This window comes from Macaca thibetana, chromosome 5 (assembly GCF_024542745.1).
Source record: "Macaca thibetana thibetana isolate TM-01 chromosome 5, ASM2454274v1, whole genome shotgun sequence".
Taxonomy (NCBI): Eukaryota; Metazoa; Chordata; class Mammalia; order Primates; family Cercopithecidae; genus Macaca; species Macaca thibetana.
Window position 1 is genome coordinate 61,998,234 of NC_065582.1, and position 14,399 is coordinate 62,012,632.

A 14,399-nucleotide genomic window follows, 5' to 3' on the forward strand; every position below is an offset into this window, starting at 1 on the left:
CATTTTCTTAATCCAGTCTGTCACTGATGGACATCTGGGTTGATTCCAAGTCTTTGCTAATTGTGAATAGTGCCACAATAAACATACGTGTGCATGTGCCTTTATAGGAGCATGATTTATTACCCTTTGGGTATATACCCAGTAATGGGATGGCTGTGTCAAATGGTATTTCCAGTTCTAGATCTTTGAGGAATCGCCACACTGTTTTCCACAATGGTTGAACTAGTTTACAATCCCACCAACAGTGTAAAAGTGTTCCTATTTCTCCACATCCTCTCCAGCACCTGTTGTTTCCTGATTTTTTAATGATCGACATTCTAACTGGTGTGAGATGGTATCTCACTGTGGTTTTGATTTGCATTTCTCTGATGGCCAGTGATGATGAGCATTGTTTCATGTGTCTATTGGCTGCATAAATGTCTTCTTTTGAGAAGTGTCTGTTCATATCCTTTGCCCACTTTTTGATGGGGTTGTTTTTTCTTGTAAATTTGTTTGAGTTCTTTGTAGGTTCTTGATATTAGCCTTTTGTCAGATGAGTAGATGGCAAAAATTTTCTCCCATTCTGTAGGTTGCCTGTTCACTCTGATGGTAGTTTCTTTTGCTGTGCAGAAGCTTTTTAGTTTAGTTATTTGTCAATTTTGTCAATTTTGGCTTTTGTTGCCATTGCTTTTAGTGTTTTAGACATGAAGTCCTTGCCTATATCTATGTCCTGACTGGTATTACCTAGGTTTTTTTCTAGGGTTTTTATGGTTTTAGGTCTAACATTTAAGTCTCTAATCCATCTTGAATTAATTTTCATATAAGGAGTAAGGAAAGGATCCAGTTTCAGCTTTCTGCTTATGGCTAGCCAATTTTCCCAACACCATTTATTAAATAGGGAATCCTTTCCCCATTTCTTGTTTTTGTCAGGTTTGTCAAAGATCAGATGGCTGTAAAAAAGGATGAGTTTGAGTCCTTTGTAGGGACTTGGATGCAGCTGGAATCCATCATTCTTAGCAAACTATCACAAGAACAGAAAACCAAACACCGCATGTTCTCACTCATAGGTGGGAACTGAACAATGAGATCACTCGAACTCAGGAAGGGGAACATCACACACCGGGGCCTATCATGGGGAGGGGGGAGTGGGGAGGGATTGCATTGGGAGTTATATCTGATGTAAATGACGAGTTGATGGGTGCAGCACAGCAACATGGCACAAGTATACATATGTAACAAACCTGCACGTTATGCACATGTACCCTACAACTTAAAGTATAATAATAATAAATAAATTAAAAAAAAAAAAAAGATCAGATGGCTGTAGGTGTGTGGTATTATTTCTGAGGGCTCTGTTCGGTTCCATTGGTCTATATCTCTGATTTGGTATCAGTACCATGCTGTTTTGGTTACTGTAGCCTTGTAGTATAGTTTGAAGTCAGGTAGTGTGATGCCTCCAGCTTTGTTCTTTTGGCTTAGGATTGATTTGGCAATGTGGAGTCTTTTTTCGTTCCATATGAACTTTAAAGCAGTTTTTTTTTCAATTCTGTGAAGAAAGTCATTGGTAGCTTAATGGGGATGGCACTGAATCCATAAATTACCTTGGGCAGTATGGCCATTTTCATGATATTGATTCCTCCTATCCATGAGCATGGTATTTTCTTCCACTTGTTTGTGTCCTCTGTTATTTCACTGAGCAGTGGTTTGTAGTTCTCCTTGAAGAGGTCCTTTACATCCCTTCTAAATTGAATTCCTAGGTATTTTATTCTCTTTGAAGCAATTGTGAATGGGAGTTCATTCATGACTTGGATCTCTGTTTGTCTGTTATTGGTGTATAAGAATGCTTGTGATTTTTGCACATCAATTTTCTATTCTGAGACTTTGCTGAAGTTGCTTATCAGCTTAAGGAGCTTAAGGAGATTTTGGGCTGAGATGATGGGGTTTTCTAAATATACAATCATGTCATCTGCAAACAGGGACAATTTGACTTCTTCTTTTCCTAATTGAATATCCCTTATTTCTTTCTCTTGCCTGATTGCCCTAGCCAGAACTTCCAACACTATGTTAAACAGGAGTGGTGAGAGAGGGCATCCCTGTCTTGTGCCAGTTTTCAAAGGGAATGCTTCCAGTTTTTGCCCATTCAGTATGATATTGGCTGTGGGTTTGTCATAAATAGCTCTTATTATTTTGAGATACGTTCCATCAATACCGAATTTATTGAGAGCTTTTAGCATGAAGGGCTGTTGAATTTTGTCAAAGCCCTTTTCTGCATCTATTGAGATAATCATGTGGTTTTTGTCTTTGGTTCTGTTTATATGCTGGATTACGTTTATTGCTTTGCGTATGTTGAACCAGCCTTGCATCCCAGGGATGAAGCCCACTTGATCATGGTGGATAAGCTTTTTGATGTGTTGCTGGATTCGGTTTGCCAGTATTTTATTGAGGATTTCTGTATCAATGTTCATCAGGAATATTGGTTTAAAATTCTCTTTTTTTGTTGTGTCTCTGCCAGGCTTTGGTATCAGGATGATGTTGGCCTCATAAAATGAGTAAGGGAGGATTCCCTCTTTTTCTATTAATTGGAATAGTTTCATAAGGAATGGTACCAGCTCCTCTTTGTAATTCCTCCTTGTACCTCTGGTAGAATTCGGCTATGAATCCGTCTGGTCCTGGACTTTTTTTGGTTGGTAGTCTATTAATTATTGCCTCAATTTCAGAGTCTGCTATTGGTCTATTCAGGGATTCAACTTCCTCCTGGTTTAGTCTTGGGAGAGTGTATGTGTCCAGGAATTTATCCATTTCTTCTAGGTTTTCTAGTTTATTTGTGTAGAGGTGTTTATAGTATTCTCTGATGGTAGTTTGTACTTCTGTGGGGTCGCTGGTGAGATCCCCTTTATCATTTTTTATTGCGTCTATTTGATTCTTCTCTCTTTTCTTCTTTATTAGTCTTGCTAGCGGTCTATCAATTTTGTTGATATTTTCAAAAAACCAGCTCCTGGATTCATTGATTTTTTGAAGGGTTTTTTTGTGTCTCTATCTCCTTCAGTTCTGCTCTGATCTTAGTTATTTGTTGCCTTCTGCTGGCTTATGAATGTGTTTGCTCTTGCTTCTCTAGTTCTTTTAATTGTGATGTTAGGGTGTCAGTTTTAGATCTTTCCTGCTTTCTCTTGTGGGCATTCAGTGCTATAAATTTCCCTCTACAAACTACTTTAAATGTGTCTGGAGATCCTGGTATGTTGTATCTTTGTTCTCATTGGTATCAAAGAACATCTTTTTTTCTGCCTTCATTTCATTATGTACCCAGTAGTCATTCAGGAGCAGGTTGTTCAGTTTGCATGTAGTTGTGTGGTTTTGATTGAGTTTCCTGATCCTGAGGTCTAGTTTGATTGCACTGTGGTCTGAGAGACAGTTTGTTATAATTTCTATTCTTTTACATTTGCTGAGGAGTGCTTTACTTCCAACTATGTGTCAGTTTTGGAATAAGTGCAATGTGGTGCTGAGAAGAATGTATATTCTGTTGATTTGGGGTGGAGAATTCTGTAGATGTCTATTAGGTCCGCTTGGTGCAGAGTTGAGTTCAATTCTTGGATATCCTTGTTAACTTTCTGTCTCGTTGATCTGTCTAATGTTGACAGTGGGGTATCAAAGTCTCCCATTATTATTGTATGGGAGTCTAAGTCTCTTTGTAAGTTTCTAAGGACTTTCTTCATGAATCTGGGTTCTCCTGTAATGGGTGCACTATATTTAGGATAGTTAGCTCTTCTTGTTGAATCGATCCCTTTACCATTATGTAATGGCCTTCTTTGTCTCTTTTGATCTTTGTTGGTTTAAAGTCTGTTTTATCAGAGACTCGGATTGCAACTCCTGCCTTTTTTTGTTTTCCATTTGCTTGGCAGATCTTCCTCCATCCCTTTATTTTGAGCCTATGTGTGTCTTTGCATATGAGATGGGTCTCCTGAATACAGCAAACTGATGAGTCTTGACTCTTTATCCAATTTACCAGTCTGTGTCTTTTAATTGGAGCATTTAGCCCATTTACATTTAAGGTTAATACTATGATGTGTGAAGTTGATCCTGTCATTATGATATTAGCTGGTTATTTTGCTCGTTAGTTGATGCAGTTTCTTCCTAACATTTTGGCATGTTTTTGCAGTGGCTGGTACTGGTTGTTCCTTTCCATGTTTAGTGCTTCCTTCAGGATCTCTTGTAGGGCAGGACTGGTGGTGACAAAATCTCTCAGCATTTGCTTGTCTGTAAAGAATTTTATTTCTCCTTCACTTATGAAACTTAGTTTGGCTGGATATGAAATCCTGGGATGAAAATTCTTTTCTTTAAGAATGTTGAATATTGACCCCCACTCTCTTCAGTCTTGTAGAGTTTCTGCTGAGAGATCTGCTGTTATTCTGATGGGCTTCCCTTTGTGGGAAACCCAACCTTTCTCTCTAGCTGCCCTTAGCATTTTTCCTTCATTTCAGCTTTGGTGAATCTGACAATTACGTGTCTTGGAGTTGCTCTTCTCGAGGAGTATCTTTGTGGCGTTCCCTGTATTTCCTGAATCTGAATGTTGGTCTGCCTTGCTAGGTTGGGGAAGTTCTCCTGGATAATATCCTGAAGAGTGTTTTCCAACTTGGTTCCATTCTCCTCGTCACGTCAGGCACACCAATCAGACATAGATTTGGTCTTTTCACATAATCCCATATTTCCTGGAGGCTTTGTTCATTTCTTTTAACTCTTTTTCTCTACACTTCTCTTCTTGCTTCATTTCATTCATTTTATCTTCAATCACTGATACTCCTTCTTACAGTTGATCAAGTCGGTTACTGAAGCTTGTGCATTTGTCACGTAGTTCTCGTGTCATGGTTTTCATCTCTATCAGTTCGTTTATGGACTTCTCTGCATTGGTTGTTCTAGTTATCCATTCTTCCATTCCTTTTTCAAGGTTTTTAGTTTCTTTGTGCTGGGTACATAGTTCCTCCTTTAGCTCTGAGAAGTTTGATAGACTGAAGCCTTCTTCTCTCAACTCATCAAAGTCATTCTCCATCCAGCTTTGATCCATTGCTGGCGATGAGCTACGTTCCTTTGGAGGGGGAGAGGCGCTCCGATTTTTTCAATTTCTAGCTTTTCTGCCCTGCTTTTTCCCCATCTTTGTGGTTTTATCTGCCTTTGGTCTTTGATGATGGTGACGTACTGATGGGGTTTTGGTGTAGGTGTCCTTTCTGTTTGTTAGTTTCCTTCTAACAGTCAGGACCCTCAGCTGCAGGTCTGTTGGAGTTTGCTTGAGGTCCACTCCAGACTCTGTTTGCCTGGGTATCAGCAGCAGAGGCTGCAGAAGATAGAATATTGCTGAACAGCAAGTGTTGCTGTCTGATTCTTGCTCTGGAAGCTTTGTCTCAGAGGTGTACCCAGCCATGTGAGGTGTGAGGTGTCCGTCTGCACCTAGTGGGGGATGTCTCCCAGTTAGGCTACTCAGGGGTCAGGGACCCACTTAAGCAGGCAGTCTGTCCATTCTCAGATCTCCACCTCTGTGCTGGGAGAACCACTGCTCTCTTCAAAGCTGTCATACAGGGACATTTACCTCTGCCAAGGTTTCTGCTGCTTTTTGTTTAGCGATGCCCTGTCCCCAGAGGTGCAGTCTACAGAGGCAGGCCGGCCTCCTTGAGCTTGGTGGGCTCCACCCAGTTCGAGCTTCCCAGCGGCTTTGTTTACCTACTTAAGCCTCAGCAATGGCATGTGCCCCTCCCCCAACCTCACTGCCACCTTGCAGTTAGATCTCAGACTACTGTGCTAGCAATGAGGGAGGCTCCATGGGCATGGGTCCCTCCGGGCCAGATGTGGGATATAATCTCCTGGTGTGCCATTTGCTAAGACCCTTGGTAAAGTGCAGTATTAGGGTGGGAGTTACCCGATTTTCCAGGTGTTTTGTGTCTCAGTTTCCCTTGGCTAGGTAAAGGAATTCCCTTCCCCCTTGTGCTTCCCAGATGAGGCGATGCCTCACCCTGCTTCAGCTCTCGCTGGTTGGGCTGCACCCACTGACCAGCACCGACTGTCCGACACGCTCCAGTAAGATGAACCTGGTACCTCCGTTGAAAATGCAGAAATCACCCGTCTTCTGTGTCGCTCATGCTGGAAGCTGGAGGCTGGAGCTGTTCCTATTCGGCCATCTTGGGCGCCCCCTCCGCAAATAAAAAATAGACTGTCTTTTCAAAGATGTTTGTATAATGAACAGCCTTGGACAACAGAGATAGTGTTTCCATCCTGAGCAAAGGTCAAGCTTGTTTACTGAATGGTATAATAAGGTCAATGCTGTACTCAATATCTTATTATTAATAACGGTTCTTTATAAAAGATTGGTGTTTCCTAAGTTCAGAGTTCCTTTCCTTTAAGGCAACCAATTATTAGGCATCACTTGGCCATCTGTAGGGTTGGCAAACAGATGAAAATGTTGACACTTTAGGTACTAGTATTCCTCCTTTTTTGAGACAGTCTCGCTCTGTCACCCAGGCTGGAGTGCAGTGGCCAGATCTCAGCTCACTGCAAGCTCCGCCTCTCAGGTTTATGCCCTTCTCCTGCCTCAGTCTCCCGAGTAGCTGGGACTACAGGTGCCCGCCACCTCGCCTGGCTAGTTTTTTATATTTTTTAGTAGAGACAGGGTTTCACCATGTTAGCCAGGATGGTCTCGATCTCCTGACCTTGTGATCCGCCCTTCTCGGCCTCCCAAAGTGCTGGGATTACAGGCTTGAGCCACCGTGCCTGGCCTATTCCTCCTTTTTTCCCTTCCTCTCCTTGATATCTCCATTGGATGAGAACAGGGTTAAGTGCAGAGTGAGCAGGAGTAGTTTCTTAGGCCAACTGTGAAGGCTTGAACTAGGTTTAGATGCTCAAGAGATACAATTCAGATAAGAGTTTTGCAAGCATGGGCACCAAGTCATTATGATGGTTAACTATTACAACACTTTGGACAAACTTTTCTTAAAAGTAAGAACTTGCAGAGTAAAATAAACTTTCAACTTGAAGTTCACTTGGAAAAAAAAAAAAAAAAAGACACAACAAGATGCCTGTTTAATTTCTCCTACATAAGAGATTAAACAAGAGTACTATGTCAAATTACTTATAGCTGTAGTGATTTTAAAAAAAATAAAGGAATGATAGACACAGTATAGCTGTGTCAATGTAAAATGAAACCACTTTTGGCCTATCCTAATGATTAGTTCTGTTGTCTATAGTTTGTTATCCTCAGGGCATAGAAATAGTAAAACCATTTTAAATTTGTTACTTTAAACTAAAATTCCATCGGATGATGTCCCAAATGACTTTTTTCTCCAAATCCCAATGAATACATGCCTGTAGCTGAGTGTTATAGGGAGTATCATCTAAAAGTATCAAGTCTAACAAACCTCTATAAAGAGGAGATGGCTCATCATAAAAATATATGAAAATAAATTTTTAAAGCAAGTGTAGTATACTCAATATTTTTAAATGTTTAGTAGAAAATTTTCCCATTTTATGAAATAAGTATTATATCCACTTCTCATTCTCCCAGACTTTGTTTTCCTCTAGTGTTTCTGAGCACTTCTGTGAAGTGACTCAGACATGGCCGGCTTCCTAGACATCACACCTTTGCTGTGAACATCCTACACTCCAGGAAAGGTCTTTCTCAATAAGTACACAGGAGTCATTAATATGCTTTGTCCCATTTCAAAGGCTAAAAGGAAATGAACTATATGATTGGTTTGCATTGTTAAATAAGAAATGGCCTGGGAATTATTGATGGGTAGAAATAAGAGAAAATTTTTATTAAGAGATATATTTAAGAACCAAATAAAATATTTTAAAAAGAGACCAGTTTATCACAGTTCCTCAATGTAAAGTTAATTATATGAGAAAAGCCATCAATTTCTCAGTAGATACTTAACATCAAACAACATATGTGTACTAAAGGGCTACTACATAAGGCACCAAGGGCTATGAAAATATATATGCAAAAGCTTGTTTACTGCTGTGTTTATACTACATATAAAATGAATATACAAATTAAGACATTATTTTTGACAAAAAATTATTGTATATAAAGGTAGGAAAAGGGAAGAATATATATCAAAATGTTATCTTTGGGAATATGGAATTTTTCTTTTTTGCTTAATTGTATTTTCTAAATTGTCTACAATGAATGGATATTATTACTATTGCAAAAAGAAAAAAACTCATATTTTACCAAGAAACCTCCACTATGGTAGGCAGCATAATTGCCCCCCAAAGATGTCTATGTCTCAATCCCTGAAATCTCTGAATACGCTACCTTACACAGCAAAAAGGACTTTGCAGTTGTAATTAACTTAAAAGATTGGAAGATTATCCGAATGATCCTCAGGTAATCATAAAGGTCTTTATAGGAGGAAGGCAGAAGTGTCAGGGTCAGCATGAGAGAGACTGGAAGATGCTATGCTGCTGGCTTTGATTATGGAGGACAGGACCACAAGCCAAAGAATGCAGGTAGCCTCTGAAACCTGGCCAAGGAATGAGATTCTTCCCTGGGGCCTCCAAAAGGAATGTAGCCCTGTGGACACCTTGATTTTCATACAAGAAGACCCATTTTAGATTTCTGGCTTACATTATTGCAACATGATAAATTTGTATGTTTTAAACGACTAATTTTGTGGTAATTTGTCACGGCAGCAATAGAAGATGAATGCACTAGCCTAATAATATAAAGCAATCTTTGTGATGCACCAAAAAAGGAACCACGAATGCTAAAAAACAAAGATGGACATACAACATGTATCTGGAGGTCAGTTAGGAAAAAAAATAAATCAGCCTTGCTTGTTACAGGTGGGGATTTATGGACAGACGGAGTGGCAAATATGTATGGGACAGAAAAATGAGATCAAATTGTGAATTTAAATTGATTCTTTAAATTAAGCCAAATTTGACTTCAGGGAAAGGGAATTTGGTTTTTGAAAAGCAGTTACTATACTGCCATTTTATACATTCAAAACTCAATGTTTTCTGCCAATGCATTTACTAACAATAAATTTTGTTACTTTTTTTTGAGTTCAATCTCAATCCCTCATCTATAACATGTGGGCACTAAACTAGAGAGAATTAAGGCCCTTCCCAACCTACCATTCTAGAAGTCCTTGAATAATGGTACTAATTTGTTTTTGTGAAAACTGTTAAAAGAAGAAAAATTAGGCATTTACCTTGCCTTTCCTGTCTGAACCATATGTCAAGGTTACCAAACAGAGGTGATGGGGAGTTTCCTTCTACAAAAGTAGTCTAACTGAAATATCGAGAAAGACAGAATTGGAATACCACCATTTTGCAGTCCCTCAATGAATTAATGGATCCAGGCAATGATCATCAATAACTGCTAACATCACAAAAAGAAAAACAGCAGATAATATATTGTTCTTGATGGAAGCACACAGACCACCTATAAAATATGTTTGATAGGCCTCAAGATCTAACGACCAGCTTATAGGAAACATCACTGAAAGGGGAGCATGTTAAATGAATTCTGGCTCCTTTTATAGAACTAAAAGAACAAACCATAGAGATATTTAGTTCAATCCTATCATTTCACAAGAAGGAAAGTTGAGGACCCAAGGGAATGTAAGTATGTATTAGCCCCTGTTCCAGTCATCTATTGCTGCATAATCAGTCATCCAAACAATTTTTTTTTTTTTTGAGACAGAATCTCTCTGTGTTCCCCAGGCTGGAGTGCAGTGGTACAATCTTGGCTCATTGCAAACTCTGCCTCCCAGGTTCAAGTGATTCTCATGCCCTAGCCTCCCTAGTAGATGAGATTACAGGCATGCACCACCAGGTCCAGCTAAGTTTTGTATTTTTAGTAGACACGGGGTCTTGCCATATTGGCCAGGCTGATCTCAAATCCCTGGCCTCAAGTGATCTGCCCATCATGGCCTCCCAAAGTGCTGGGATTACAAGTGTGAGCCACCAAGCCAGGCCTATCCAAATAATTTTGAGGCTTAAAACGACAATTGGCTGGGTGTGGTGGCTCATGCCTGTAATCTCAGCACTTTGGGAGGCGGAGGTGGGTGGATCACCTGAGGTCAGGAGTTCAAGACCAGCCTGACCAATATGGTGAAACTCCGTCTCTACTAAAAAATACAAAAAAATTATCCAGGCATGGTGGTGGGTGCCTGTAACCCCAACTACTTGGGAGGCTGAGGCAGGAGAATCGCTTGAAGCTGGGAGGTGGAGGTTTAAATGAGCCAAGATGGCGCCATAGAACTCTAGCCTGAGCGACAAGAGCGAAACTCCATCAATATATAACAACAACAATCATTTATCATCTCTCCTGGTTCTGGGGTTAACTGGGGCCAGCTGTGGTTCTTACTTGGGATTCCTCATGCAGTTACAGCCAGATGGTGGTTGGGGCTGGAGTCATCTTACAGGCTTCTCACTCAAATCTGGTGGCGAGGGCTTCAGCTGGGAATATCAGCTGGATCACTGGTGTCTTGGCCTCTTCACATAAGGGTGACTGGGTTCTAAGGGCAAGTATTCCCAAAATAACCAGGCAGAAGCTGCATCACTTTTTATGATCCAACCTCTTAAGTCACATGGCACCAATTAAGCTGTAGTCACCAGCCCACTCAGATTCAATGACAAAGAGCACAACTCTCTGTGGGAGGAGTATCAACACTACATTTTAAGAAAGTGTGCAGATCCTGTTGAGATCATTCTGGAACACATACTTTGCCACAGATGCCCTTCCTACAAGATTGTATATGATCCTCCTTGTAAACCCCTATGATGACACTTACCAGTGAGGAACTGCCTGCCTATCTGTAACCCATCTCTTCCACTATAACATAGCTCCTTTCAAGAAATAATTGGATCAGTAAAGTAATCTTTTATTCCTGGCACTTAGCAGACGCTAAAAAAACAAATTGTCAAATGAGTGAACAAACAAATGAAATTCAGATTTAAAGTTGGAAATATTTGAAAATGTATCTGTAAATGTTCTTCATTTAAACCTCTTATGTTAGATAAACTTAAAAGACTGTCAGCTTTTAGAACTTATTACTTTTAAATTTTAGTAATGATATATCCTCACATTTGACTCATTTATCTATAAGTAATAAGATTGCTACTAACTCAAACATTGTATCTAACAGCTTAAAATTTATCAGCAACACAAAATGCTCATTTTAATATGTATTCAGAATAACTTGTGGGTTTATTTTTCTTGAAAATTGGTAGGATATTTTATGACACATATATTTTATGACACACGCCCTTAAAAGGAAATTTATGTATAATACCACTGTTGCTAAATATGCCAAATGAAACAGTTGCAAACCACTCCAAGAACTTAGTGTACTCAAGTGCAAACATACAATTTAAAAGTATTTTTATTCATAAATTATATATTTTTGTATCCTGTTACTGGATATAGCCATTCAAACCTAAATTATCACTCTATGATCAACTTTCTTTTCTTGTCAGCAAATATAACCAAGATGAAATAAAATTATATAATTCAAAACTTGAAAATTAGGTAAGCTATTTCTTGGCCTGAACAAGGCACACACATATTCAACACACTGAACTGGTTATTTTAGAACACTATACCTTGTAGTGTACCATGTGTAACCATTTCTCTACTGTACCAAATGTCATTAATCAGTTCTTAATCTGTGGAGACTGTATGTAATTGCTTTTATCACATTTCCCGCAAGGTGTCATCGTTAATCATGTATCTCTGTAAACAAGGATGGATGTGTACCAGCAACACTTACCAATGAGTACCTGACCACTCTTCATAGCAGATCCCCCTGGCAGCAGGCCATGAACCACAAGCCTCTCTCCATCACCCTGCTTTCCAGTTCTTCTCCAGCTCCACTTGGTCTGATGAATAATTCCAACCAGCACTTCCAGAAGCTTGAGCTGCTCTTTGGCTTTGATGACAGTTAGCTTTTTGGGGTTTACATAAACATTCACATCTTTGTACCGCTGTTGGACAATGACTCCTGTCTTCTGATTGGACTGATGCTTTAGAATGGATACTGGTCCATTGTCATTGCTATTTTTTTTATTGCAGCGCTTGGGTAAAAGTCTTTTCCTTCTTAAAATTTTGGTAAACTGCTTGAGTTTGGGTTCATACTTTTTTCTTTCTTTGCAATCATCTTCAATGATAATCTCATTTTCACTGAACCTGACATGGTTCACAGTTGGTGTCTCAGGAAGGAGGCTTTCTTCTTCATCCTCACTCAATTCCAAATAAAACAGCTCTCCATTTCTCTGCACACTGTCCAGCCATTCAGGCTCAAGATCACTATGAAAGAGAGAAAAGATAATCTTAATAGCAGCCCAATATATATAAAAAAAGGCATGTCATCCTGGCATGGGGGTGAGGGTAGAGGCTGGGGAGCAGGAAGATGGGAAAGGGTGAAACTTCTTTATTATTTCAAATTATCCTTACTATTTTTAATTTATTGTAAGCCTCAACATTATTTCCTATATGATGCTTTTTTTTGTAGAGCTTTGAAGAATAGGAGTTGGGGGAGAAGGAATCAAAAAGGCATAGCAATAGAAAGGAAAACCAATGAAAAAAAAAGATGGTCCCCTTATAGAATCTATGAGTTGAAAAAAATTAAATCAACCACTGTGTGGTTACTGTTCACTTTAAACAATTTCACTGAATGATAATTTGCATTAGCAGTTGATTATGCAATTATATCCACAGAAGTATGCCACTTGGAAATTGTACATGAAAATATATTATTTGCATATAAATTATTTAGGATGGTTGTCAGGTTAAAATGAAAGCTAAAGCCTACCAGCTTTAACAGACTTTTACATAAGTTTTCAAAACAGAAACACCCACTTCACCATGAACTAAAATCTGCCCTGAAAACAACCCATTTATAATCACAGTTAATATAGTAATGATCACTTTACAGTCTATAATTTCCATAAAGCTCCTTTTTATGAAAAACTGTAGTAGAAAAAACAAAGCATATATTACATAATTCATCATGTGATTATAAAAAATATTTTTAACTGGGAAGTATGCTGCTGAAAAAAACCAAATTACTGCTATTAAAATGATTGAAATAGCATTAAGAAGCAAACATACTCATGGTAACAAACCTAAACTCTACCCTGTTCAATGTTATGAACAGTTTACCTTTCAAACTGCTCTTCTTTAAAGTGAAACTAGTTATAGCAGAAAAATTAACATGTAGAGAGTCTTTTCAGAAACATGAGCTGTAATATCCCGGCCTGAAAGAGTATAATTTGTGTTGTAATCATTAAATCAGATAGAAGACATTTCTGTTTTCTGCAGTGTTTATTAGCAACTCCAGTTCTTTTAACTTAAAAGTCAAATGTCTCTTTCTAAAATACTTTGAAAATTAGTCCCCAAAATATACTATTCTATTACTCAACTCAAACTAACCACTGCTTTCGTCTGTGGCTGGTTGTTAATATAAAATTTTCAACTACATATGAGTCATTTAAAAATAATGCCTAACAAGCTCAAAATATCAAAACTAACATTTCTTTGGGACTTGTTGGTTCCCAGTGTGTGGCATCATCATAGACACTAAGCCTCATTTGTTACAGATTATTAACCAAATATCGCTTATTTCAACCATACCTATCTGTACCCACAGAATCAATATTTAAATAACTATGCAGTTCTACTCTTGAGAGTCTAAATAACTATATCCCCACCATAATCATTTAGATAACAAAGCTACCTTAATTTTAATTGCTACAGTGTAAATACCATGATTGCACATTAATTACTTAAAAACATATGTATCAATTTAATATATATATATCAATTTAAACAATGAATAAAGTGTATCAGCCTTATTATCTCACCCTTTTAACCTGGTAAGTTATTTGTATTAGAGATATATAAAAGAAACACTTTCTTCCACTTGCTAAATACGAAGATGATTCATTTCAATCTCTAAAATTTGAATGTGAAATCACTTTTGGTTATGATTCAGAGATCCAATCCAAGCAGGTGGGGGCCAAGGGGATAGCATCTTGGCATTCAATTGTGGAGCAACTAAACAGCGCCAGGAACTGTGGTAAGTACCAGAATTATAATGATGAGAATGTCAGTTCCCGCCCTCGGTTAGTAAAGAAGAGAAAGTGAGGGAGAATTCATGACAGTACACAGGGTAAGTACAAGACAGAGGCATACAGGAGAGTCACCCAGCTTAGTCATACAGGAGAGTCACCCAGCTTAGCCTAGCTGGAAGTTGAGGGGAGATCAGGGAGACCGAAGAAATCAGTTTGAAAAGGATAAATGGGGGAGGGAGAGAGATGGGGAGCTGAAGGGAAAGCTGTGAAGAGGATTTCAAACAAGAGTAACAGCATAAGCAAAGACCTGATGATAGTCCCCATGACCTAGACGGAGAACCACTGGCAGTCTGCAG

General features: G+C 38.8%; 1 protein-coding gene across 5 annotated transcripts in view; it reads right to left on the reverse strand.

The window, feature by feature from the left end:
* The window catches only part of INTU (inturned planar cell polarity protein), a 106,900-nt gene that overhangs the window by 67,948 nt on the left and 24,553 nt on the right, over window positions 1-14,399 (reverse strand). For all 5 annotated transcript variants that reach the window (XR_007726004.1, XM_050792361.1, XM_050792359.1 and 2 more), the window contains exon 2: window positions 11,742-12,277. Coding sequence is in view for 4 of the 5 variants with exons in the window: in XM_050792361.1 (XP_050648318.1) it covers window positions 11,742-12,277 (536 nt within the window). In the remaining variant the exon portion in view is untranslated. The remainder of the gene's footprint in view (window positions 1-11,741; window positions 12,278-14,399) is intronic.